At 43.9% G+C, this 27,998-nt stretch overlaps 1 protein-coding gene and 1 long non-coding RNA gene across 4 annotated transcripts in view; one reads left to right on the forward strand and one right to left on the reverse strand.

Annotated features, from left to right (window-relative positions):
• RAD51B (RAD51 paralog B) overlaps positions 1 to 19,903 on the forward strand; it is a 405,359-nt gene extending 385,456 nt beyond the window's left edge. For all 3 annotated transcript variants that reach the window (XM_039705072.1, XM_039705073.1, XM_039705074.1), the window contains exon 11: positions 12,393 to 19,903. In XM_039705072.1, coding sequence (XP_039561006.1) covers positions 12,393 to 12,544 — 152 coding nt within the window. In that variant the 3' untranslated portion in view covers positions 12,545 to 19,903. The remainder of the gene's footprint in view (positions 1 to 12,392) is intronic.
• On the reverse strand, positions 117 to 27,992 carry LOC120500334. Its single transcript, XR_005627073.1, has 4 exons — positions 27,821 to 27,992; positions 27,623 to 27,717; positions 4,256 to 4,447; positions 117 to 1,385 (listed from the first exon to the last, which is right to left on the reverse strand). It is a non-coding gene; the product is annotated as an uncharacterized LOC120500334 (long non-coding RNA).
• Between the last annotated feature and the right edge of the window lie 6 nt (positions 27,993 to 27,998).

Consider the following 27,998-nt stretch of genomic DNA (forward strand, 5'->3'; position numbering starts at 1 on the left):
TCATACAAGAGAAAGAAAGATTCTTCCTCTAAACATTTTATGTACTGTAAAATTGTGTTGTATTTGACTCAAAGAACTAACCAATAACCTTTGTATCCTGTCTCTTATTTCTCTTATTCCTCCATCTTTGCATGATGAAAGTTCTCCTTCCAAATTTCATTTACTTCATGTATATTTATTTTAAATGCCTGAAATGAAAACAAATTTCTTCACAGCTTTCTTCTATACATAAGAAAAATGTAGTTAACTGCTTGTAAAAGAAGCGAAGATCCCATATAAAATAATAACAATAATAATAATTATTTCACTCTGAAAGGTGCATCAAGAGTAAGATTGTGCTAATAGCACAGAGAATAGAAAATATTAATATCAGAATATCGAAGAAGACAAAAATCTTTGCTTTTATGCTACTCTTCCAATAGCATCTCAGTGTATTTTAAGGAAGGGTTAAGGGTATTTTTAATCTTAGTCTTCAATTTTTGTAAGTGGAGCTAAGAATTGTTTCCCTTAGTTTATTTTTTATTTCCTCTAGCCTAGTCTAAAATATCTTAGCATTGTACCTTTCACAGGTGACCTGTAGCTTTTTTATGAGAGTGAAATGCCTGAAGTGCTTGCATGCAGAGCAGCAGGACCTGGTGCCCTTCATTTCACAACAGCTTAGAAATAGGCTTAAATGGCAATAGTGCTGATGCCTCCACCCAAGCCAGGGCTCAGAAGGGATAGGTACAAGTAAGTACAGAACTGTTTGCTTTCCCTTTCCCCTGCTTTACTGTGGGATACCCACAAACATTTAATTAAGGCTATTGTATGCATGCTTAACTTGGAGATATCTGTGCTTCCTTGAAACCGTTACGCAGAAGCACCAAAGAAAATACAAGGGAGTCACTGAAGGAAAATACAAATGAATTAGAAAAGCATAGCAACCAGAGAATACATTTCCCATAATACAACAGTCAAAGGTCATGAGATCACAGATGCTCAGTTGCTCATGCATATCATCTATTCTCTCCACTTGCATGCTTGCTCCAGAGAGGGCAAAGATTTAATGAGGATGGGGCTAGCATTAGCAATTCTCACCCTTCCTCACACCCTACATCTCAAAGAGCATTGAAAGCCTCTTTGAAGTTGGAATAGACAGACATTGAACTGTCCCAATGCACACACACAATCTGGAGTTTTCTCATCAGGTACAAAAATACAAGGTGACTGTTCTCTTCCGGCTGCTCTGGATGTGAACAAAGCTCTCGAATCAAAGACTTGCTGAATTGAGGAGTTGAAAGAAGTTTCTCCATTGCATCTGTCTTTTCAACCTGCAGTAGCAGCCCTTCTCAGTCTCACGGTTTCTATTAGCCCGTTCATTTTTCCCAGCTCCTCAAGAAGAAATCCTGTTCAGACAAAACAGCACTCTATTTACAGGAAGCTTGCAGGGTCAAAAAGTGACTGTAAAACAGATCTCTTGTTAAAACACATATACAGCATTTGCTCTGATGTAGATACAGCTAGGACTCAGCAATCTCTGATTTGCTATCAAGGCCTTGAAGGTGATCTCAGAGTCAGATTTGTTAAACTCGGTGACATTGTGTTGTTATCACTTAGCAGAGCTAACTCAGTCGCTCCAAGTCCCATTTAATCTGTGCAGCTCACTACCCACAGCTTCTGACCTACTTAGTCACTTCCGGTCTTTGATTTTAGTCTTAAAGCCTCTTTTCTGTGTTGGCATGTGACTGCCATTTAATCTTATTCAAACTTCCTTGAACTTCCATTACTGTCAAGTGCAGCTTCTCTCACTGTAATACCCACCCTTCTGAGTGCAAGAAAACTGATTTACAGCCAACAGTCTGCCACTTCTCTTATGGTCTATGTTCATCTTTGCTTTGTTTTTCTTCCCGTATGAGTCACTTCTTCCCCCTCTCTGACACATCATGCTACACTTGGTTTCCCTTGATCTGTCAGTGGCTGCAATGCTGCCCTGCACATCTTTACTGCAGAGGTCTGGTGAGTATTATTATAGTGTGTGCCCAGCTACCGTGTGCAGATTCAGAAAAAGCTAAACACAAAGAAACGGAGTTGGCCACAGGCTGTTTCAGAAAGTCAGCTCATTTAATATGCTTTTGGCTCTGACCAGAAATGATGACTGACTCAGTTCCCCTATGCCTCGCTTAAGAGCTCCTTATGCAAAACACAGCTGTTTAACCTACGCCTCCCCACCTACTATCTCCCCTGTTACTTCAGGGCACTTGTTAACTTTACAGATGCTGAAAGTCCTTACCAGTTTAAGGACTTTCCCAGTTCACACTGGTTCTGTATGCTGCAGCAATGGGCCTTTGAAATAGACTCCTTCAGCCAGTTTCCTTCCATGACCAGAATCCAATCTAAAGACGTTAATGTACCAGTACCATGGTGATTTTTGCCTACACAGGGGCCCTTCTGAACTGATGGGGTCTGTTCATTTTCGAGATTCTTTCACCAGGACAGAGACGTTCAAATTTGTGGTCTGGTGCTCTTAGTGGCCCAATGCTCTTTGAATGTCAGATACAAAACATTTACTGGCAATGTCATCTGCATGTAACGCATTGGAGAGATTTGTTCAGTCCCCTCCTGCATGTGTGCTCTTTCCTGGCCTTTTTCAATATGCCCACTTCTGCTTTGCTCTCTTCCTCATATTTCTGTACTCATCAGCACTCATCCACTTTTGGGTCTTGTTATTAACATCTGGAGGTAATGTGACCCATCACTGAGTACAGCCTTGTCCTCTTATGAGGCAGAAAATACCATACTTTTTGGAAGGACAAATTAGCCACAGGCCATTCTTACTAAGCCTCTCCTTCAACTTATCTCAAATGGTATTTTTGAACTGCAGTCACTACACACTGTAAGTTGAAAACAACCACTTGAGCCCTTTCCAGCAAAGCTTTGATAGTAGGCCTGGAGGAGAGATAAGCAGCACATTGAAGTTGTGGTATCACTGTAACTGAAGGCAAGGAATGAATGGAAACATACCCTCCTTCTGGCACTGCCTGGCTCTGGATGAGGGGAGAGGCTCGAGCTGAGCAGCTTGGGTTCACACGCATGGCGGGAGCCAGCGGCCTCTCAGCTGATGACAGATTGGACTCAGGGCCTGGGTAGTGGGAAGCCTGTGATTAGACTTCAGCAACATCTGTCTCTAGCACTAAAGGAATCAATGCTGTGGGCTGTGATTTTCTCAGCAAACTGTAATTATACCAGGAACCTCATTCCTGCTGTTTTTCTCAACAACTTAAGTGCAAAAAAAAAAAATTGAGTAAGGGTGCAGGAAAGCTGAAACTGTGAAAGGAGCAGGAAAGAGGCACCTGTTTATTTGTGTTCAGCCCATTCCAATTATTTTCTCTCAATTTCTTAGATTTGTATGAATCACAGACTGTTTTTACCTGGAAGTCAGTGCCAAGGTTTATCTACCTGAAGTTGGCCTGCCATCCACCTGAAGCTGATAGTACACATCCTCTCGTCCACGTATGTCCCATGGCATCTTAGACAAGTGTGGTGGCACTTGCAGAAGGTGTCATACCAACCTTTTCTTGGCAGTGCCACCTCTTTCCTCCCATGGGGACAGCAGTATAAAGTGCTGCTCTCTGATCACAGCTGTTCTCAGGACATTCCCAGGAAGGTATGGCCTGGGCAGAAGTGTGGGATATGGGAGATTGCTCAGGGTGAGTTTAAACCTTACTCCCAAAGGTCCTGTCTAGACTAGGATTTAAGAGTTTGAACTTAAAAAGTGTTAGGTTGTATACAGTAACTCTCTGTTTTAAAAGATACAGAAAAGGCAGTAAAAGTTTGAACTCCCAGTAACACCTGGTAAATTTTGCCAAAAAAACAATGTCAAAAAAGAGCAGGATTTCCTTGCAAGATTTCTCTGCCAGAGAAGTCTTTTTGTTTGTGCAGTTGTAAGTCCATGGTTGCTCATTTGCCATTCTTTGCTCAGAATATAAGAAGAAACAGATTTTTTTTTCATGTATGTGTAGGAGAGGAGGAGAAATATCTAAGGGATAGAATTCTCTCTCTCTAAGAAGAGAGAGAATTTGCCAACAGAGCTTTACCATTCAATACTTAAAATGTAGACAAGGTCAAAATTATTCCAACTAATTCATGTACTTCTTAAATTTTCTCACAGCACTAATGTGACTTTTAGCATACTTTGAGGGCAAGAGTGTCTTGTTTATGTTAAGCAATTTTATACCAACACCATACTCATCTAGAAGAAAGCAGAATTGTTCCTTACCAGCATGTCTGCCCTTCATCCTGCAACACATCTGGCAGCACAGCCAGGGATGAGAGTGTGGCAGCAGGAACTTGACCCTTGGGTCTGAAAGCACTGGGAAGGCTGCACATTGGCAAGCAGACCCCTATCTCCAGAGCCAAGCCTCTGCAGACTGGTGACACATCTGGAGCAGTCTGGAATTGGCACAAATGTCTGTGGATGAGGAGGAGAGGGGAAAGGTTAGAAGGAAAGTGGAAAAAATGCCTCTTGCACATTTCACTTTCTTTTCCATCTGCTTGTGTGCTGTTGCTGTGAGCTATTAAACAGCTGCAGTGCTCTCTCCCAGAAGGGACTGTGAGTCAGTGGAGATGGAGAATGATCCCTACAGCTTAGGGCTTCAGGAGCCCCCTTGAATGGAAGGGGCCATAGGAGTAATGCTTCTCTGACTGACTATTCTATTAAATGCACTTGGGAATTTGGCACCCGGGGCAGTAGCCAGAGATGCTGTTCTGGCTCCTCAGACCCAAAACTTGTTTCTTGCCTTCCAAGCAGAACCTCCCAACTCTCCTGAACTGGTTCCAAATTTCAAGGAGAGCAGACTACTCAAGCAAAAGGTATATGCAGACTTTGAGGCTGTAGCTTGGGAAGATAAAGGTAGAGAGGGAGGACCAGGAGAAGGTGGAGTGGGCCTACAGTGACTGCCAAGGTCTGAGCAAAAGAGCAGGTTTTTTGCATCCATTCAGACACTCAGCAATTTCCTGCATTGTTCCTGCAATCAGCATGCTCCACCTGCTTTTACTTAACCATTTCCTGTTTACGGCTTCCAAAAACTTTCTGGTGAAATCACTAATCTGCCACAAGATCAGTCTTTATGTTTCCTTTCGAGCAGGCTTCACTCACTTTTTTTCTCTGTCTTCAGTACACAGATCTTTCAGATTGAGGCACTGTGTGCTGTGTGTGCATGTCTGCATGTGTGTGTGCTTGCAGCCAGTAGTTATGTCAGGAGCTTGTGCTTGCTCATTAGCTCTTTCTCTTAACATATGCCCCTTCTTTTCCTTCTAATGCTTGCTGGTTTTTGCAGATTTGGTCAAAGAAACACACAGTAGCACTGAGGGCTGGTGCCTCCTTCTGTACAATAGAGGGCTCCAGATATTTAGAGGAAGGACTCTTCCCATTATTTTCAAGATCTAAGTGCTCTCCCACCAATGAGGAATTTGTTCTCTGCATAGCTTGCCCATGCTTTGAATTATTTTCTAGATTTGAAAACAGTGAGGCAATTTCTTCTAGTCTACTGTTCAGTTTCTCAGATGTGAAAGGGAAGGTGTCAGGAGAAGGAAGAGTGAACCAAAGAAAAAGAAATCTCTTTCTTACAGTGTAGATGGCTCCCACAAGTGCCCATCACACACTTAATCATATCTTGCAGAAATCAATAGAAATGCCTGCATACTTCAAGTCTACTCTCCTTAGCTATATTGCAGCTAGCAGCCACCACTAAAATCAAATTTATTTTTCACTGCTTTTTCTGTTTGTTTACTCTTTTTATTTCCCTTCTGAAGCAGTGAAAATAGATTCTTAAGTTTCCTTTCTGATTCTCATGCTCTTGCACAGTGCTGCAATGTTTGGGTTGTGGTGAGCACTGCAGGGGAATGTTCTCTTCTTAAAATAAATCATGGAAACATTTCTGTTGGAATCAGGACTTGTAGAAGTTTACTTTTTTTAAAAAAAGAAGAATGTCAGGCCAGCTTTGGCCTGGCACTATATCCCTTTAGAAGGAACAGGCTTCTGATGCATGTCAGTGTATATGTACTGATGTGTGTGTGTGTGTGTGCGTGTGTGTATATGTATATGTGTGAGTGTACATACATATACATACACACACCAGTATACATGCCAGTTACACTGGTATAACTGAGCACTGAAATCATCCTGTAAGAACACTGGACATGTTGGTCCTGTCAGACAGATCTGCAAATTCCTTAACTATCTCTGCTGCAAGTCAGTGTTAGTCAGGATGCTTTCTCTGACAACTTAGGTGTAGAAGGAGTTGATCTATCATGTGCACCGGCACTGCTGCTGAGCTGTGTCACACTTTGGAAATTAATTTGATGCTCTCACACTCTCACATGTTTCTGGATATTTTAACAAGAACACTAAAGCCCCACTCCCTGCTTTAGCTGTAATATAAACATGCAGCAGTCTCACTTCTGTGTGGGTTATAAGGGATGGTCTGGGCATCGCTGGTGTCCAGGCAGATGTCTGCTGTGGGCATAGCACAACCCCACTTAGATCAGAGTTTGCTGATTTGTGAGCAGCTTTTGAACTTCCATCTGGGAAAGGAAGCAGTTGTTTTCTGCGCAGAAGTCTCTTTCAGATTGACCCAAGTATATAAAAAGGTTACTTTGGTTCCCATCCAGCACAATTCATTCAATATTTTGTGTCAGGGTGCTTGTTGTCAGTGGCATTTGCCCAGGGTGAGTCACACCTACCCAAGCAATGATCTGAGAGAGCCCTCAAATCTTTCTCATTTTCATTTTACAGGGCCCTGGTAAATTCATGATCATATTGGACCACACAGCACTTTATAGAGCAGCTCCTTTTCTTCTAACCAGATTTCAGCCCAAGAGGCAACTGTTCCAAAAGAGAGTCTCTGGTCTAGTGTCCATCTTTGTTTTCCAAATCTTTCTTTCACCACACGGCTTTCTGGTTACACTGTAAATTTGGGTGTACTCAAGATATTTTTGCCTTCTTCCTCCACCCCAAAATTGGAGGAAAGCTGAACTATATGCAAATGAAGTGGGAACTGAGACCCTTAAGGAAAACAGCAAGAGGTGTAGAGGACCATGCAAGACTCTTTCCAGGAAATGGGCAGAAGGTTCATCACATGAGTCAGTGTAACCTTAGATGACTAAATTCTTGAAGAATAAACTGTCAGGAATATGATACTGCTCAGGACGGTTCCAGAGGGACGTGAAACCTTCTTAAATAGCTGTTGTTTGGTTTTTTGTTCGTGATTCATTCCTGAGGAAATTGCTGAGTCTCTGACAAGGAACAGGGCGGGGGAAGTGCAGGCAGTGCCAACCCTCCTTGGTAGAGGCAGCAGGCAAAGCATGCTGGGTTGCACATCCTGCTGCTCCTGGCACCAGCTCTCCTGCCCTAGGAGCTGAGAAAGGATCAGGAGCACTCCATGGCTGTCCTGCCCAAGTGAATAGAGTACAATAGGATCACTAGTGCTCATCTGCCAACTGAATCAATTCACAGCATGTTTTTGTGTTCCAGCAGGTATGAGACCAAGAGGAAATGAAAGTATTAAAACTCTAATTCCAGCTCCTTTTAAAAAGTTTTCTTGCTCTACCTTTCTAGCTCTTGTTCCAACCAGTTAACCAAGTTCTATCAATAAAACTGGCCCAAAGCTCTGAATTTGCATTTCAGAGATGGTCTTAAGATTTGAGCCAGTAACAGCAGAGGCAGTCAGATGCCCTCCAGAACTACCTCCAGAGGAGCTGAACTAGCATTAACAGCACTGGGAATGTTTGCAGTAGTACCTTGAGTGTGGAGAAACCCTAATGTTCCAGCATGCTGCTGTCAGTTCCCATCTTGATGAGTTTCACCCAAGCATTTAACATTTCAGCATTAGTTCCATGTCTCATAATACCATTTATGTAATGATTGCTCATTTGGTTTCCATTAAAATAATGGTATTTCTTCTTCAAACCACTGCCTGTAAAAATCAAGCCACCCAGTTTCTCTTTAGATTGTAATAATGGAAATAAATAGTAGGATACACACTGTAATTCCCAGAGAATGGGGGGGCTTTCTTTCCCCTCTTCAACATACAAAGTTCAGACATCAGAATCAGGAATGTGAAAGATCTGTTAAGGGCTGATGAATCCATCTTCTGCAAAAACACAGTGTAGTTACTCCCCAGCAGATGTTCCTCAGATACTATATTGATAAAGGAGTCTACAGCTCTCCATAGTCAGAGAGAGTAATTTCTCTCTTAAAACTGAAGAAATGGAAGTTGCAGTTCTCTCAGGGCATCACAGTGCCACTGCACTTTGAGACAGTGTAGAATATTCCTTGTATTGTATATACCAGCGCTTTGAGGAGTTCAGTTTCACATGTCTCAAACAATGGGGGTTTCATCGCTTCCTGTGGGAGCCTGCTCTGCAGCCTAACTCGTTTCACCATCTGGAGCTTTTTCCTGAGTGTCTGCCCACTTTAAACTTTCTTTTAATTATGTACCCACTATTTCTTCTTAGAGGTAATTTGCCAAAAGTTTCTGTTGTGTGAAATTCACATTCTGTTGTGCTTTTTTATTTTTTTATGAGGATTGAGAAAACCCTGAAAGATTGATGACTTCTTCTCTTTGGTTTTTCTTCCTCAGAAATAATAAGTAATTAATAATATATTACTGCTTTTTTAGCCATTCATCTCAGTGATTTACAAGGAAGATCAACATTGTTGTACTCTTTTTACAGATGGGAAAAATTGAAGCACAGGGCAGGAAACAACTTGTCTGAGATCATTCAATGAGCCCATAGCAAGACTTGGATTTTTAAGCAGGTCTCCACAGTACTGCCCTACTTTTTTCTTACTTTTTTATTTTTTTGGCCCAGTCTAGTTCCCTTTGGCTTTGTTGGAGTACCTAGGAAGGACAAACTTTCCATGAACTTTATTCAGCATTGCAATATTGTAACTGAAAGGTCAGCTTGTTGAATATTTAACAGTTACTATCTTTCCAGTGTGTTGGTCAAGCATCCTAATTAAGTAGTGATAAATAAAACCAACAAAGCATTTTAACAGACTAATTCAGTCCCTAGGGCCCCCGAGCTGAATTTCCTTCATCTAGCCTGTGTTTTCCCAGTTGCAGATTGTGCAGATTGAACACTGTATATATCAAGCACACTCTTATCAGCACACTGCAGGGAGATTTCCTTCCTTCTCAGTGCCACCGTGCTTACTTCACCTGTCGTATTTCCCTTAGCTTAGTGGTTTTCAGTAAGTGAGCTTCTCAGAATCTGAATAGTTGCTGAATTATAAATCTTCCCATTTGGAATCATAACACCACAATGTGTACAGCATGATACACGTTGTGGTGAGTGACACTCAGCAGAGCCCTGAGCAGGCTTACCTGGGTGTCAGAACTCTCTGTGGGCTGCTAAAAGATAGAGGCTTTCTCTTACTTGCCTTGAAGCTTCTACCTGTCCAGCCTGTCATTTCAGTGAATATCTTTGGTGGGACTGGAGACACCTGAGCAGATGGAAGGTGAGTGTTGTTCCTCACCTCCACCTGGCGAGGTGAGGGCAGCCAGTTGTGTGTGCTTGCACTCTGGTGTGCAGGGGCCTCGTAAGTGCCCCACGCCCTGAACTGACAGTGCTCACCACACATGAGGTGCATCACTCTGTGTGGATTGAGAACTGAGAAACCAGGGCTCTGGGTAGGCCAGAGTTAGAGCTGAGGGACAGCACACAGAACCTCCTGGCTGCTGACCATTGTCAAAGTATGCCAGCATGCCAGCAAATGACGTCTGTAACATTATTCCCCTACTGCTTCAGGCCTCCTTCATTCCAGATGTCATTGCAGCAGCATCTGAGGATTTGCTGAAAGCCACAGGACTGCTGTAGGTCGCTGGGCACATTATGTTCACTTTCAAACTGAGTTTGAGAAACTACCAAGCAGTGCCAGGCCTATGTCTCCTGGCTATGTGAATAGAGGAAGCTAAGAAGCAACAATGATTACATAAAGCAGGGAATCCCCCAGACTTCTCCCAGACTACCTCAAACTGAAGCTGATTTGCATACATTCAGTACAAATAACTTTGCAGTGGCTTCTAGGCCCATGAAAGGGTTACATGTCCTTGCTTATATAATCATGTCCTGGCTGATATAATCAGGCCAGTTCTCAAAGTTGAATCTCTGGGAGAAGATAACAAAAGATCAAATCAGAGCCTATGAAGAAATCTAAGCTTCAGGTGCAGATACAACTGGGGATTGCTATTCCACACAAAATCAATGGGAACTGTTTAGTACCTGTTAGTAACCAGCAGTTATTCTAGAAAAACAGTGTGGAAAAAACCCTGTGTTGTGTTTCATAATGTGGATTTATAATTTGGTGTCATTGTAGTTAAAAACTATGGTCATCTACTTTACAAAACCTGAGATTCATTTGGCCTGGAATTCCTGAGTGATGCTGTTCAAAAGGCAGTGGTGTTAAACAGACTTCCAAGATTCCTGTGATTTGTTTTAAACATCATGGTTTAACAGAAACAAATGAGTAAGCAAAAAGAGACAGCACATCAAAAATGCACATGGGCTATCTAAAGCTCAAACGTGTGGTTGGCTAATATGACACTACAAAACCATTTTTTGTTAGAATGACAATGTTCATAAGCCTACTATATAATGACTATGGAATGCCTGGATCCTTCTTGAAGACAGGTGGTATTTTCTGTTCCCTTGCTTAGACAGTGGGACTTAGGGATTTGTGTGTGTTTGTTTGTTTGTTTGCTTGTTTGTTTGTTTGTTTTAATAGGATGATAAGCTAGACTTCTCAGAGGCTCACTGTGAGCTGCGTCTTTGGAAAGAATTGCTTGCTTACTCTTTCCTACCTTTTTATTGAAATAAGTTCTCAGATACATTTCCTGTCAGCCCTCTCCCAAAGCTCGATGGAGTATAGACAACTTCACTTATTCTCTCCCAGTAAATGCACAGAAGGACTTCCTGTACTTTTTTTGGGTTGTCAAGCCAGCTCTATACTAACATTAAGTACAGCTGGGTAATGCTGTAGGTGCCTTGCAGTAAATACCAAAGCTGTTTTAAGCAGTCTTAGAGGTGCTTTTGTCAGTGTAGAATATTTCCCTTGAGGAATATGGGAGATGAGAGTTATCATCATTGTCAGTATGGTTATACCAGGACAGCTATATGAGCAACTCTTTGCTTTTTCATGTAGTTAACAAACAGGGCTAAAGAGCAAGAGGAAAACTGAGACACAGCTTACTTTGACAACCTGTGTAATAAACCTTGTGTTTCTTCTACATATCCTCTATGTAGAGGATATCACCTCTGTTAATTATGGCTTGTTTCTGTGAAATATCCTGCCTTTTACTTTCCTCCTTTCAGGTTTATTGACTTTCTTTAAAGCTTTGGTACAGCACAGTAGGACTCAGCCCAGGTATGAGCTGGCTATTCTGCAGAGTCCTTCAGGCACCTCAGGGCTCTGTGTGCTTTGATGGAGTTGTTTGTCTCAGTGGGTCTGCTGCAGAGACTGGAAAAGAAATACATATTTGAATAGGCCCGAGATGCCTTGCAACACAGTTAATAGCAGCAAACCTGAGGGCATGACATGATCTGACTGATGCTTAGTACCTTGGATATTTTGGTCCTGTAACTGTGTGTTTCTTCAGTTTGTGTTTGTCACCTTGCAGGTTGCTCAGGAAGGCTTTCATTTTGGTTTTAAATATTTCCTCTCACAAACAACAGTCTGTTTTCTACATAAAGTGTCTAATCATAGTCATATAATACCCTTTATTTACGTAGAGAGCTTCATCCCAAAGCACTTTACAGTCTGTCATTGACAGAGGTCTAAGACTAGAAGAGGAGCAGATTACAGTGATTGGGAGCAGGCTCTGATCTCATCCTAGGTATTAATAAAACATGTAAAGTGGAGCCATAATATTCTCTCTGAATCCAAGGCAATTTGTTATTAGTTAGAAAATATATTGCTATAAGCTGTGCTCTGTTTAACTCTAGAAAATGTGTTTGAGCTGTCGAACATGAGCTGTGGTAGAGAATGTCCATCTTCTTGCACATCCCATTCTCTGTTCAGGTACTGGCTACCAAAAATCAGTTTTATTGGAAAACTAAGGTGGTGCAAAGTACCCTAGCAAGTACAGTATTCTCAGCAATACATGCTTGCTTTTGGAGAGCTCTGGCAAAGAATGGTAAAGGGGCCTTGACTAGTCTAAAGTTTGGCTCTAGAGCAGATCAGAAAGTTTGCCAGTCAGAATGAGGAGAGCTTGGACACTGGTAACTAGAAGGACAACCAGACAGGCATTAAAAAGAGGATAATTACATGCATGTCAAACTATTTTCAGCAGATCTTTGCAATCTCATGCAGAAATATTGTGATTAAGGTGTCTTGTCTTTATTTTGTGTTTCAGACCAAAAGGATCAAACTAATTTAGTTTGGGAAGGAACCAATCCTGCCCTGCAACCCATACGAGTGAGGAACACTGCCTTGAAAGATACTTCACATGATGCTGCTTTACCCAGCACTACTAGTGAGACTTCAAGAAATACATCAAATCTATAGAAAGAACAAATGAAACATCCCCAAAGACTTGAATGAATGATTACATTGGTTTTCAAAAATCTGGTGAAGCAGAGATTGAACATTCTTCTTCTTTCGTCTCTTCAAAGACTAACTTTAAAACCAAGTGCTGTTCTTTGTATATGTGGGGCCATACTTAACTCTGAATTGTGAAAAACCTGTATTTTGTTTAGGTTAATTTAAGTGACATAATAACAAAAGCCTCTGAACAACATGCTGAAGAAGCATAGGCCACATGTGCCTTCCGAATTCACCTCACCACCTCATCAATTTGGAGGAACCAAAGGCCAAGCACAGGAGTGTCCACAGCCCAAAACACAGTGAAATGTTCACTTATTTGTTTTTAAGAGAATGATAAGCCCATTCGGTGGCTTGATTACAAAGCAATAGTACAGTAAATACTCCTGTAACTCACTTGGAAATCATCAGAGATGATGTAAGAGTTACAAATAGCTGGGCTCTGACTGTTCAGAGTGTTAGGAGAACAGGTAGCAATCTAAACAGTGGGAAGATCGATGTGTATTACAGCTGCTCAGCTTTCTCTGTCTTCAAAGCACTTTTGAAGTACTCACAACATGACTGCAAACCACAGAACTGTTTACTCACCTTACAAACTTAGAGAATGTATGACTTGCTCAAGGCCACTAAAAGCATCGCTGGCAGTGCTGTGATCAGGATCTGTTCCCAGCTCTCAAGCCTACAGGAAAGCCATGGGTTCAGTTAGTGCCAGCTGCCACTGAAGTCACCATTGGCCTGAGAGGCTGGCTCTGTCCTCTGCCATCAGAGGGAAAGCCTCCCTGAGCACCCTCTTGAGAAGCAGAGTAACCTGTACAGAAATATGAGAGGTCTGAAGTACTGCCGAAGTGGCTGTAGGTAAGCCAGCAAGGAAATGAGCTGCAGTGAGGCCACCTCGGGCAGCCAGGCAGGCAGGTTGCCATCTGCTCTTTGCTGGGCAGTCTGGGGGTGACGAGAGAATTCCTGGGAGCATGTGGCCCCTACTAAAAAGTACTGCACACCATTAAGGCTGGCAGTGCCAGAGATGTGGAACCTGATGTTGCATCACTCCCAGCCACCAGGCAGGATGGCTTGGAGAGGCCATCTATCTGCTTGCATACCTGCTCACACAGCTTTGGACTCTCTGTAACAAGGAAGTTTCCATCACAATGAGGAAGCTACTGCATTTCAATAAGCTACTTCTAAAAGTAATACATTTCACCCTGGGGAAGAGCAATTTTCCAGCTTCAGTGTTACTAGTTTTGTGCTTTGAGGAGACCTTTGTAACATGTATTTTTAATTCTGTTTTAGCTAAGATTTAGATTTTCTTCTTGACAGTGCTGCACTACAGCCACTCAAACCCTGCTGAACTTGCTTGTAGCCATTTTATCTGAGTATCTTGTAAATATTTGGTAGAGCACTCAGACAGAGAAGTGTTTTTTGCTCTTACAGTCACATGCCTGGTTCCAGGACCTTTAAGAAGTACAATAGACTGAAGGCAGGGAAAATTCCACTGAGATGCATTCAAGTCTCCAGGGAGCAACTGCACTCTGTTTAGACTAAAATTTCTCATTGCTGTCTCTCCCTATTAAAAAAGAAAAACATGGAAGGATTGAGAGGGGAAGCTAGAGGATTTCATTATTATAAACACCAGAATGCAAGCAGTTTTCACTCATTTCTGTCATATTGCAGAGCCATTTGCAGTTGGAGAGGGAGATAAGCTTTTCAATACTCTTTGCATTACCTGGGAAATTTCCATCAAGTTTCAAAATGTTTTACAAACATTAATGAATTAAAGCTTAATCCCCTTCTTCTCATCCCCATGAAGCAAGTACAGTTTAAAGAGAGGGCTAATGAGACTAAAATAGTTGTGCTTTGCTGAGATCACAGGGGCAGCGTGGTAACAGAACTTGTGTCTTTGAGTCCCAGCTTTCTTACACCAAAAACAACACACATTCCCTCCCTTTCCAAGACTTGCTGTATTTCCTTCCTAAGATATAGTGGAAACATGTTGGCATCACACCTTGAGACAACCTTGGGTTTTCCCCCTTGCTCACGACTGCTGTCCCATGGAATTAAGATGTTGAAAAGATCAAAGAGGGATGTGAGGTGGGGAAAAAAAGATCAAGTCACTGCTCTATCTGCCTTGAGCATGCTCTGCCTCCATTGCTGCCAGTGGAGTTGGTGTTCTGTTGGGAGCAACCTCAAACATGCTTGTATGTACTTCCACATAATATTCAGGCAGAACTGTGGTAAAAATCATCATTAACAAGAGAGCTTGGCTGACAAGAAAATTGGACAGATGAGCCAATAAGTCACTCCTGTATTGAATAGATGTAATTTCATTATCCTTCTGTATGTGACCTGCATTTCTTACTGCTTCTTATTATTAGCATCCTGTAACTACAGCCGCAGCCATCTCTTTCACCTCCTCAGAAGAGAGGGATAATCCATCAGCCAGTTCTTCTCCAGCAGTATGAGTGAGATTTTTACCAGAGGGATTAATGGTTAGTTGAAGAGAGTTGTTCCTAACAGGGCCAAGCAAAAAGCAACGTGCATGAGATAAAGTGGAAGAAAAGGAAACAAATCTACAGATTTAAAGCTCTTAAATTATTTTCCTCTTAGCTTGCCTCGTTCACACTGATAAATAACCAGACATGCAAAGCTGGATTTATATTGACAGTGACCAGTGTAAGCAGGACTGAGATCTTCTCATACTGTGCAAACAAACCTTAAGTCAGTCAGCTACCAAAAGCAGATCAGTATGTACCAGCTATTCCAGTCCTTGTAGATGAGAGACACTGTGGGAGGAAAATCAGTCCTCCTGTCTCTCCTGTGACCTTACGACGTACCCCAGCACTAGAACCTTTGGCCTCTTAACGCTGTTGCCTTTTGTGACAAGGCTCCAGCACTGGTCCTTGTGTAGGCTGCTTCTCTAGCACCCTTCCCTGCAGAGGATCTGGACTCAGTGCAAATGCTGTGCACAGTGCTCATTTCATTCCCTGCTGAAAGGCAGCCAGGCCTGAGGTGGAACATGGCAAGCGCCTCGCCGCACCTGGCAACTCCACACAGCTGCTGAAAACAAGCGAGGAAGAAAGCACTGTACAAATGCAGGGGAATTTTCACATAGGCAGGATGTAATTAGCAGAGCTGGAATTTGGCCAGAACACTGGGGTTAAAACACTGGCTTGCAGGTTACACACTGGGATCTTTCATAATTCAAATGCTCAGGATCTCCCATTTCCATTTTACCTGGAAGATATCAGAGGACTGTTCCCTATTTAGTGGTCATGGGCAGCTCTCGAACATCTGACACAAAGGAAGAAGTGTCTAAATGGTGCTGCACCTGCAGAGCTTGTCTGCCAGCAACTGCCCACCAGGAACAATAGCTGAAAAGATCACATCCTGATAGGACCATGGCTGCACCACTGTAAAACACACCTCCATGCCTTGGGGTTCACTTCACCCCTAACTCTCGTTATTCAGTTTTCAGGTCAAATCCCTTCCAAACAGAAAGAAAGATGATAAAATTAGGGCAGCACCTTACACACAAAACACAAAAAAGAGACTATTACCATTAGATGCTGCTTCAACCTTATTTTCTGTCATTTGAAATCATACCAGATAGCTATTGGACAACAGAGAATTTAGATGGAAGCACTTCTCCCCAGTGTTGATGAGTGAGCTTTTCCAATTAGCATTGCTGGTAATACACTGAACATGAAGAGCTTTTGCTGCCTTCTTCCTTCCAGGAGGGAAGTCATGTTCAATGCAGCAAAACATTTTTTTCCACTTCATGATCTCACTTTTGGTAAAAGCAATTTTTCTGTTTACTACAAGCATGTCCACAAAAGATCAGCAGAGTCACTCATGAACCTCACATGTGTAAAGTCTGCATGATGTTTCTACCATAATGTGGCCCACAGTCTGAAATATAAATAATTGCAAATCTCTAATCCCTTGTCAGTCAGGCCTGCAGACGTGTCCACTCAAAGACCTGACTTTCCCTGTGTGGTGCAGTGTGTGCAAGCAAAACAAAGTGTTCCTGCCATCTGAAAAAGCATAATCTCTGCATCAGTAAGTCATGAAAAAGGGACCCCTCCTCTGCCTCTGAGGACTTACCATGCCAGCCTTTGGTTTACTTGAGGAGGGGGATGGTTTGTATGCCCAGGCTGCCATGGAAGCCCCCCCTGTCAAGTGTTGTTTAATACAACCACCAACCAAACTTGATGAGAGTACCTCAGTCAGTGGGACAACAAACCTCCAGCCAGCCTCTCGTGGCAAAATGCACTGGGGAGAGTAAAGAACGGGCAGCTGCAGGCAACAGGAAATCCAGCACTAATAAATAAAACGTCTTATAGCCAGAAAGAGGAAATAAACAGCAGCAGCACAAACTGAGAGGACAGAAGAGAGCATAACTGTGGCATGGGAATCACTGAGTTACAGTGGGCTTATTTTTACAGAACGTTGTCCCAGTTTGTTATGTGTTCAGACTGCAAAAAGAGTGGGGGAGTGGGGGGACTGCTCAAAGAGAGGGTCTCTATCAGAAGTTGTCAACAACCACTGTAATTAAGGAAGCAGCCAGAGCACACACAACCAGAGCTGCTGCCAAAGTGAAATGAAAGCATTTTTTGTTTTCAGCTGTAGCCCCAAAGGATAATAAAAGATGGTTCTACTATGCCAACTGAGGAGCTTCAGGGACACCATTTCTAGATGACCCTCCTCCCATCTTTCCAAAATTATACACTGTTGGGAAGCAGCAAGTTACTGTTCCTAAGTGTGTTTTCAAAGCCCATGCCTGCACACCCCATCTGACTGCAGCCACCTGGGAAGGCCAGCCGCAAGACAGGTGGGCCCCCACCCACCATGGTGACAATGGAGGTGTCACCAGCTGAGCTCTGCCCTCAGTGGGCTGTTCTGCCACTGCTTGGTTCAGACTGCTGAAGCAGCAACACTGAATTCTTCTCCCCTTGCCCTCAGCTATGGGTTTCACCCACAGCAGTGCCACCACCAGTGGGAGCTGCCGTGTTCAGAGGAGCCACACCCCGCTTTCCTCCTGAGGGCAGCTGCATTTACGGGGCTCACTGGTGTCCTGGCAAGGACCCTCGGTGGCACACCAGCACCGTGCTCTTCCTGCTGCTGACAGCATAGGTGGCCCATGCAGCAGCAGGTGGGCTGGGAGAGCCAAAGGGATGGCTCTTCTCAACCGTGGGATGTGAGGCTTTCACTGGTGGCTGCAGAAACTGGTGTGCAGGTTCAGCAAGGGGAAAGAATTCATTCAGAAATTGCATGCGTATTTCTGAATTCATTCATTGCGTGGCGTTTGCCTTTCATCCTCCCCCCAGGCTCTGTGTGCATTGCTGGCATTCTCTTCCAATCCTATATAATAATTCCCAGGCCTCCACAAGCCACTCCCTGCCAATGGAGCCCACAGTCACTGGCCCGCCAGCCCGGTCACATGAAAAGTTACATGTGAAGGTTTAATGCTTTCTCCTGACCCCAGCCCCTGTTCCTGTGAATCCCTTGCAGTGTTTTCTTAATCAGGTGCCAGGGAAGCTTTGCACTGAGCAGGGTGCTAAGAAGGTGGCTGTTTAGCTGCAGCATTTCCACACTCTGAGCTCTCTCCCGAGCTGTGAATGCAAGCAGGGGAAGCAGGTCAGTGTCGGAAGAGGCTGCCATTTAGAGCTGAAGCTGCTTTCCAACCAAAGGCACATTGTGGTTGCCTCACTTGCTCTGTCCCAGCTGCTGCACTAATGGTTAATTTCTTCAGCAGGTATGGAAATCACTTCTCAAAGCCTGCATACAAGGCACACAGCTATGGCCCAATAGAATTTTAGCCTTCGCTGGACATTGACAATTTGTCTGTTACTAGGGAGTCAAAAAGAAAATACAGCTCTTCCTTTACTAAATTCTAGATGATGCAGGTATTTAGTTCATCACACAGCTTGTGAAAGTGGTAACATATTTACTTTTGTGTCACCCTTATATATGACATATCAGAAAAAACACATGCTTTTGGAGAATCTCAAATGGAAGTGATCTTTTACTAAATCTGGATGACAGGCAGAAATATTCAAGGGCTGTTTCTGATGTATCAGCAGCTACAGTCGTTTCCTGCTATCAGCGTTTCGTGAGGGAGGGCAGGTATCTCCTGCAGGAAGAGTTCTTGTCCTCCACCTGATGTTTTCATGTAGGATTTCACACATGGCAGTGTATGATTCATGCTCAGCTTTTGGAAGCATGGGAGCTGTGTCTAGCAGTCAGGGCCTAATGTTCCTCTGGGTTTCATTCGGACCACAGAAAGACAAGCCAATTGCACCTTTGTGCCAAACAGTTGGATAATCAAACTGAGCATTTGATTTCAGTTTTTGTTCTTCTTTTTATTTTCTTTTTTTTTTTTAAGGGGAAGGGTCCAGCTTGTTATGAATTCCAGTCTATACTTACATTTTTGTGGGTTCAAATGAAAAGACCAGGTAAAGTTTAAAGTTTTAAGTTGCAGTCTGTTCACATTGTTCTGATTTAAGCTCTATCATTATCAACATATCTTTAAAAAAAAAAAAAAGCCCCCAAACTGACAGTGTTTTTCAAATTCTCTGCTTTTCTCATAATTTTCAAAACTGTAGTGTATTCAAAAGTGTAAGCCTGTCCTCCTTGGCTGACTGGCTGTTTGATTACTTTTTTATGTTATATTACATTGTTTCATTCTTAACTGTAAGCCATCAAAATCATAAAATCTGAGTTCTAGTCTCAGTTACACTCAAACATAGCTACTGAAAAGGTTTGTCTAACTTCTTAGTATATATGGCATATAACAAACTTTGCTTAAATTTGTATTCCCAACTCAATCCAAACAGGAGTTGAGAAATCTTGCTTCTCCCAGATGAGAGCACGCCTGAATAATATAGGAATTACTTTTCTCACTCAAAAGCATTAACAAAATACATGCATAAGTACTGGGGTTTAATCAGCCAGTGCTGTCTCTTTACTTAAAGGAAAAACTTATTTGTTCCTTTGGGAGAGATTCAAGCTACCGGTGACAATGGAGACAGGTCTGAGCACCCAGATGGTAAGGTGTGTAGAAAAAAGTGTAAGTCAGTGATGTCTGTGGCTGTAGTCAGCTGGCATTGTCCACCCTGCCACACAACAGCCAGGAGACCAGCAAGGAGGATTTTCCATTTCTGGAAAGTGCGGTGAAATAGGGGAACACAGCGATCTCCAAATTGTCTTTCCTTCTATGAAGTATTGTCTTCAGGATAGTGCTTGACATTCATTCAGTCAAATATTTTGACAATTTGAACAAATAAGCAGGAAATGGTTTTGATTTTTGGCTCCAGTGGGCCATTTGTGAAGAAGAATAAGTAGCGCAGCATGTGCCATGTCTCTTAAATACCCTTGTTTGCCAGAAACATATGCAGTGTGTTTCCCAGGCTGTGGAAACAGTTATCATTTCCAGTCCACCAAGTCACCCTCCTCTCTCCACACCTTACCATCCCCAACCCCACACTGGGCTGGGGTGAAAGGAAGCATCCCTCTGAATTACTCTGCTGTTACCTGTTGGTGAGCAGAGGGTGCCTGTGCACATAACACGTTATTCTGTGCACGTTTCTGAGAAGGATTGTGGTTACAGTCACTTCACAGTGGCACAAAAGAGGAGTAGCAAGCCAAGGTGGGGCATGCACAGGCACCTGAGAGCCAAAGCTGCCCCTCTCTCCACGCTGCTCTGCAGAGCCAGGCGGGTCTGTGAGCGTGCTGCAGCATGGGGAGATGCCAGAGGAGCTTTTGTCTGTGCAGTTTAAGTAGTTCGATTAGCATTTGGGTCAGAGCACATGGAGCAGCCCCAGCTGGGGTGGGAGAAGTCACACTGTGAGGCCACACTTGAACGTGGCCACTTTACTGCACCACCCCGGGTACAAAGCCTGCTTGTGTGGGGCACGTCCCGTCGTGCGTCACACTTTGGTTGTCAGTGGCAGCCATGGGTTGCTGGGGGGTGACACAATAACCTCTTTATGCTTAAAAGAATAGTGGGGGGAATTGCAGGAGACCATTGGAAACACTGCAGCAAAGAAGTGGTTTGGCTTTTGTGTGTCCCTCAAGGTAAGGTACCCAGGCAGTCGCTGAGCTGCCTCTGCTCTGCTGGAAGGAGACCAAGCATCAAGGATGGATGCAGGGCTTTGGGTGTCTGGGTGGGAGAGGACTTAAAGAAACACCCAAGGAAGACCCCATGGTATCTCTGTGGTAAAAACATGATAAAACTGCTTATTTAGGGTAGAGTTTTACAGCAGCTCACTTTAAAGTCTGGGCTGCTGCAGCCTTGTCTCCCCCACTGTCTTCAACATAAGAGCAGCCACTCAGGGAATCAGCTCAAAGAGCTGATCTGTCTAGAAATTAAACTGTGTTTTTAATTACCAAATAGAAGTTTGCTTTACTAGAATGTCTCAAAGTTTCATTCAAAGAGAACTGGAAAAATAAAAAGACGAGGAACTGAAAAGGGTCAAAACAGAGAGAAATTTGAAAAAATACTGATACAAACTATAAAAATTAGTTAAATCTCTTACTGTATCTGTCACTGTCTCCTTTGTCAGCCCCTCAGTCATACGCTTCACAAAGCAGTAAGCCCAAACAATTCAGATATGCTAAGCAAAGCTTACTCTGAATATGGCTTCTAGCCTAATAAGTCAGAGCCTTATCCAGTTCCCATGAAAAACATCAGGAAAGTTTCCTTCAACACTAATAGAGATAAGATTGGATTGCAGAACAACCATATAACTTTTGACCAAAAAGTGAAGTTTTCCTAAAGCACTGATAAAATATTCATGCAGGAGAATGTGGAAACTCTGACTGGAACAGTCCCATTGCTAAACATATTTCAAGCTAGCATAATAATTTTTGAAACCATGCTCAGTCTCACTAGTGATGTGTGTTCTAAGGGGAAAATACAAAACCAACCCTTTTTTTTAATAGGAAAAAAGTATTTATAATTTCTTTATTGTGGATGTGCAGAAAGATTCCCCCTCTGCTGCTGGGAAAAACCATTTTCTGCTTAATAAGCAGTAAAGCACATCCTAATTTTTAAAAAGCATTTGTTAGGCAAAACAAGACTTTTTTACAATGCTTTCATTTTTTTGCAGTTGGAGTCTTTCTGTTGATGCCAGCTGCTTTAGTTGTAGGTATTTTCTGGGAGGTGGTGTCTGTCAGTCCCACGTGGGGTGTCCCCTTGGCTATCTCTCATAGCCGCCCTTCTATAAATCACAGCATATTAAAAAAAAGGGGATAATGCTGACATGTGAACTAATCCCCACATCAAAGAGAGCAATTCTCCCTCCTCCAAACACCCACCCCCCTCTTTTGCTGGGAAAAGTCTAACGCCTAGAAGGTGATTTACACAAAACTTCATCCCAGTTGTTAGGAAACTCGCAGTGCCTCTTACTTGCCAGCTGCAGGAGAAACCTGGGAATCAGGGTAACCACAATAGCTAGCCTGCGGCTTCCAGCATTTGGCAATTCAGGAGAGGAAAAAAATTGGCTTGTTTCAACAGACTTGTGTATATGTTGATTGCATGGCAGAATAGGCATGCATATAGACAGATGTAAACGTGACTAGTAATGTGGGTCTGCCTGGGCACATCTGGGTCTGCATGGGCACATCTATATCTGCGTGTGCTCACAAGCACTTGTACAGGCACAGGGCTCCTGGCCTGGCACACACAAGACACACTGAAGCACACAGAAATACCTCTCTCCTTCTGCTCCTTGGAGAAAAGAGGGACGATGGGGATATACATTAAAAACATAAGCCCCTATGGGCATCCAGTGGCCTAGACATGGAGAGGGCTATCTTAAGCTATTCATTCCAGCTGTAGACCTGCCTTTGAGCTAACAGTTCAAATGCTGGGAATAGAAGAATAAAGGGAATGCTGTGTCTGAGACAGGATTAAAGCATACACTCACTGCTGCCTTTGGAAATTATTCCTGTACATTGATTAAGCACACAAGATATTTCCAAATAATTGTTTGCCTTTGAAATGCAACTTAAAGGAGGCAAAAATGCCTCTGTCTGGCTAGGTAACTCTCTTTTCCCAACTTAATGCTTAGCCTGAACCTGTGCTGGGCACAAGTACCAACAAAGCATATGTAGCATGGAAAAGACTGCACAGGTGGCTCTGGATTCATAATCAATAAGCAAAAATACCTGCCTCATGTGAAATTGGTTGCAGTAAAGTGCATTTCCGTAAATATATGTATGCATGTGAACTAGATACTTCCACCAGTATGGAAGCTTCTGGTTGATTAATTCTGTTTACTTGCTGCTTTCTCCTGCCACCCACACCGGCAGGCAGAAATGCCCTGGGGCCAGCAGGGCCCTCCCCACCCAGGTCATCTCCTGCCCCAGGCCAAAGGGCCATGAATGTCTCTCCCAATAAGTCAGCACCACTGCCAAAAGAGGCACACGAGGTTCACTCCCAGTGCAAGAGAGTGAACTGGAGTGGGGAAGCACAGGACTTTAAAAATGCATCCTTTTTGTATCCTCGGTTGGTTGTGGTCCAGCTGCACTCACCGATGCACTTCAGTATGATTGCACAAGAGCTGAGGGGAGGAAGCAAGTAGTCAGGGGCAGTGAGAACTCAGGCAGCTCCCATGTCAGTGACAAGTGCTGGCTTAAAACATTCATGAAAATATAGCCAGAGGGACAGCATCAGGCATGTTGAGAGACCCACGTTTCCCACTCCACTGACAGGAAGGGCATGGCACATGCATGGGGGGAAGATAGAGACCAAAAGTTTTGTTGTTCCAATGCTGCCTCCACGTAGATGTGCAGCTCTGCATGTGTCTGTGCCTGTCCTCTGCCCTGTGTCAAGAGAGGATGTGAAAGAAACTCCAGCATGGTTGAGCCCTCACCTCCAGTACATGGAAAAACAAACACAGCCATTCTCTTGTTTGTTGATTTAGTTCAGAGTGCTCCTTCCATTACAAAACCATTTCCCTGCAGGCGACAGGCTAAAACATATTTGTTTATTACTCTGCAAAAGAAAATGATGGGTGCAATTTTCAAGCACCTCTTCTGTTGATAGACACAGAGATTGAAAGGACAGAGCCCTCCCAGCTCCCTCTCAACTGTGATTTATTGCTGGGCATAATTTTCATGTTTTCTAGTTCAGAAACACATGCCACATGTATCTTCTCTTTTCTTCTCTTCTTGAAATATACATCTCTTTATGGGATAGCTTTGTGCTTGGAAAATGAACCATGTGCTTCATCACAGATGTTTACATAGCGATGGGCTGACCCCTGAAAGCTGCATCCAGAGCTGCAATTGGCAGGACAGCACATTCCCCACACACCCCACTGCACCCTCTGTAATGAGTCAAAACCCCAGAAATGAGCACTTGTGAACAGGGGAGAGGTTTCCTCCTGCTGCTCAGGCTGATGGCTGCCTCAGTTTCCACACAGGATGGTGTAAATACCAACCCAGCTTGTGGAACTGCCACAGCTAAGTGGAGCTCTGGGTGCAAGATACGTCCTGGTTCAAGGCAAACTCACAGGAAACATACCACAAGTCTCTTCTAGCCTGTTTTTATTGATGAGATGCACCCGTTGGCAGTTCCTGGTGCTGACTGAGACAAGTCTGGATAAAAACTGCAAAAGGAGTAGCAGAGTTTATCTAGAGCTGGCACAAGTTTTGGTGCTTGGCTGAATGAGCTGTTTCTGCTGGGTCCAGAGCTCTTTCTTTGTGCCAACACAACCACCTGCCCTCATCCTCCACCCCAAAAATAATCAAACTAGTCTCAACACCTTTTTTTTGTCAGGTTAAATCACTTCTCTGCCAGCTGGTCTTTTAGATGGCAATTCTTCTGACTGGCCTTTTAGGTGGCTGGCACTTTACACTCCTCACAAATCCAACCCAACTGCATTAAAAGGTGAATTTACATTGCAGGGCTGTGGGGGGAGGGTGCCCCAGGCAATGTCAAAGAAAAAGCGGATCAAAAAGAGCTGCTAGTATTGGATACGTGGGCTGTCTTTTCAGCTGCTTTGGGCAACGTCCTTTCAGCACAAGAAAAGCTCAAAAGAATTCAGTTAATCTGTTGTTAAACAGAGTCTGTGATGGGAGACTGGTCTGTCATCGTCCAGGCAGGGAACTGAGCCTCCCTGTCATGGCTGGGAGCTCCTTTGCCCTTTCCCAGCATTTCATATCCATAGTGGCAGTGAGTTCATGGACTGGCATCTTGCTGGCCTTGCATGGATTGTCTCTCAACCTTGTGATGCCAGAACCCCTTCCTTCTGGCTGCTCTCAGGAGAAGCAGCAGCTCACAGCATGTGCACTACATAGCACAGCACACCCGAGGGCTGTGGCAGCCGAAAGTCCCTCTCCATAACTCTCCTGCTTCACACAAGCCCAGAAATGCCTTGCAGGGTGCTGGTGGTGGCTAACCTGCTGCTGGTGGTGATTTCAAAGAGCTAGCAGGTCAACTGAAGTCCTGAGGCAAGAGCTTTGGCATGATTTTCAGTTCTAAGTCTGAATATAGAGATGTAAGTGCAGCCTGACCCGCACTAAGGTGTGGCCCCCATGATGTCCCACAGCCCCGGTGCTCAGTGCCACAGCACAGCTCTGAATGTTAAACACAGATGGTGAGTGGCCCAAAGATTTGCCAGCCTACACGTAATTTACCACATGAGGAATACCACATGTATACTGCTTCAACTTAAATGAATCCCTCCTTCTAGATGGAAAAAGGTCTTTTTTCTTCCTCAGAGTGGAGGATCCTATAGATCCCTACAGAGTAAAACAGCTATTCTTTTTTAAGATTTAAAGACATTACTTCTTTTTTTGTTCATGTATCACATTTCAGTGTCTTCTAAACAAGAGGGAGCTTAATGTTTTTGTGTAACCTTGAACTGGCTAGTACACAACTTTTATTGCTTCATCCTTGAGCTTCTATGAGCTACATTATGTTCTACTATGAACAGAACGTTCTACTTAGGATTGTGTGGCACATGCTTTGGTTGCAACAGCTTCCTAGTGCTTTCTTTGGCCTGCATGTATACGTAGTTGTATGCATACCTACACGTGTGTATATGTATGTGTTCATTTCTAATTATGAAATTATGCAATGAAAATTTCCAATTCCGAAAATTTTTGTTTCATTTCCTTCTTTCTCCACTGCTGTTCAGCTAAGCACACTGGCAGCGTGTTCTAAGGAACAGGATAATTCCCATCTATGACTCATTTCTAAGGTCTCCCAGGCAGGATTCAGTACGATGGTGTCAGTGTTTGCTGCAAGAGCTGTTTAAATATCTCTGCACGTATTGGGCAGTGAAGTGCTGATCTCAGGCAGGGGGGCTTGGAATGTCAGGGTCTGTTTAATATTCACTGGGGATCTTCCTAAAAAGTCAATTAACCTCCCTACAGTTTTGTGATCCGGCTGAGCATTACCATGCAGTTGTATCAGCTTTTATTTTAGTGCATGAGGAGCATTGTCCTGTGAAATGGAACTTTCTGGGTTTGTTTTAATGGCAGACTGTAATTTGATTTTAAATTATCTACTGTCAAGCCTTTCACAAGTGAATCGAACACACATGCATTTTCTCCATAACACATTTGACTGTCTGGAGAAACAAAGGTGAGTAATTAAGCTCACAGCAGTTGATAAGGACAGGGCTTAGGCAAGGCCTGAAACCTCAACAAGTTAGAGCCTTAATTTCTGGATACTTACCAAAACCAAACCCTTGACTTGGCACAGCTTGCCCATTCTGGATAATCTGGCTCTTTGATTCCTTGGGGAGGCTGCTGGGCTGTCCTGTGGGAAGTCAGCACCTCGGTATGACAGGGAGGGATGCCAAACAAGCAGACATCACTCCAGGGTAACCAGCTATGCCAAGGCAAATTCAGCAAGCTCACGGTTAAATATGGGAGATCCATTTCTCTCCAGCCAATGCATGAGTTCCCAGCACCTTTTGTACTTTGAAATACCATTAATTAATATTTATCAGATGTAAAATGTGACACTAGCTACTTGGTACAATATGCCTTTAAGCATTGTATTACTATTCCTTTTTAAGCATATCTACAGACAGGTTGAGGCAGGCAATCACAAATGTCACCAACAGCAAACACCCCTCAGCTGGAGACAGCTTTTAAAACCCATCCAGGCCTTCAACCAGACTGTCCTCAGTGCAGAACAATTCCCATTAGAAGGAGACTGGGACCTGCCACATTACCCATGGCTGCTTACATGGTTTAAGAAACACAAATCATCATGTACTCTTTTTTTTTCTTTTTTTTTTTTTAACAGCATTTTTGCTCCAAACTCACATGGATGTTTGGAAAGCGCCTCTGCTCATGTCTCTCTGCCGTGACCTTCTTTCACACCAGGGCTCAGCTGTGCAGGGGGAGGTGTGCCAGGGCAGACGGGCCATGCTGTCCCTTACTGTGCTGTGCCTGGGCACCATGGGCACCCTCGCTCCTCGCTGACCCCCGGCTGCCCTTGCCGTGTCACCGAGAAGCAAATCTTTGGCGCTTTGCTGGTGCACAGTCCCCGTGTCCTAATGTGTTTGATAGTGCTGGTACCTTGAGAGCACTGTGGCAGGGGCTTCCCAGCAGTTCAGCTCCCGAGGCCACAGCCTCTGGATAACTTCCACCCCAAATGTATGTCACATTTCCTTCCAGTGAAAGCAAAATATTTACACTAAGCCAGGGTCACCTGGCGGCCACCGCGCTATCGCAGGCGGAGGCGGCTGCGATACTGTAAACAGAGGGGCGTGAGGGCGGAGGGAATTGCCTGGGCCTCCAAAACAAACGGCGCAGCTGGGCCGTGCTGCTGGGAGTGCTGGGCACCAGGGAGGCGGGCACCATCAGGGCGGGATGGGGGCTGCCAGCGGGGCCTGCGGCTCAGGGACAGCGAGCCAGGATGGCAATGGCTGAGCAGAGCAGGTACAGGGGTCAGGGAAAGAAAATTCACAGTCTGGACAGACATGTCCAGCATCCCCACCAGCCACACTTCCCACCCATCCCCATGTGGTCCCAGCATGTTCAGTACCTGAGGCTGTGGCCACACCAACCCTGCTGCTTTACCTGCCTTCAAGGAGCTGCTGGAAATACTCCTCTGTTCTTCATGAGTGCTATGGGCCCAGTGAAACCATCCTGGAAGTTGCTGGGCAAGACTTGCCCTATGAAAATGCATTGAATTCAATGTTTTAAACTTGTAAACTTGAACTACAGGACTCACAGTCCCTGTATTCCCAGACACACAAGACAAAGGGTGACAGTTACCATTGCAGTAGCTTGCATACAAGACATCTTCCTGAGACAGGACTTCCCACCTCTTCACAGCCTAAATCTCTCCCATATGTTGCCAGAATTTCCTTCTTTATCCCATATTGCACTGTTGATCAGCACCTGAATTTTCTGCTGCACATTGTAACACATGCATGAGTCAAGGACAAAGTGG

Source organism: Passer montanus, unplaced genomic scaffold, assembly GCF_014805655.1.
Source record: "Passer montanus isolate IOZ18808 unplaced genomic scaffold, ASM1480565v1 scaffold18, whole genome shotgun sequence".
NCBI lineage: Eukaryota > Metazoa > Chordata > Aves > Passeriformes > Passeridae > Passer > Passer montanus.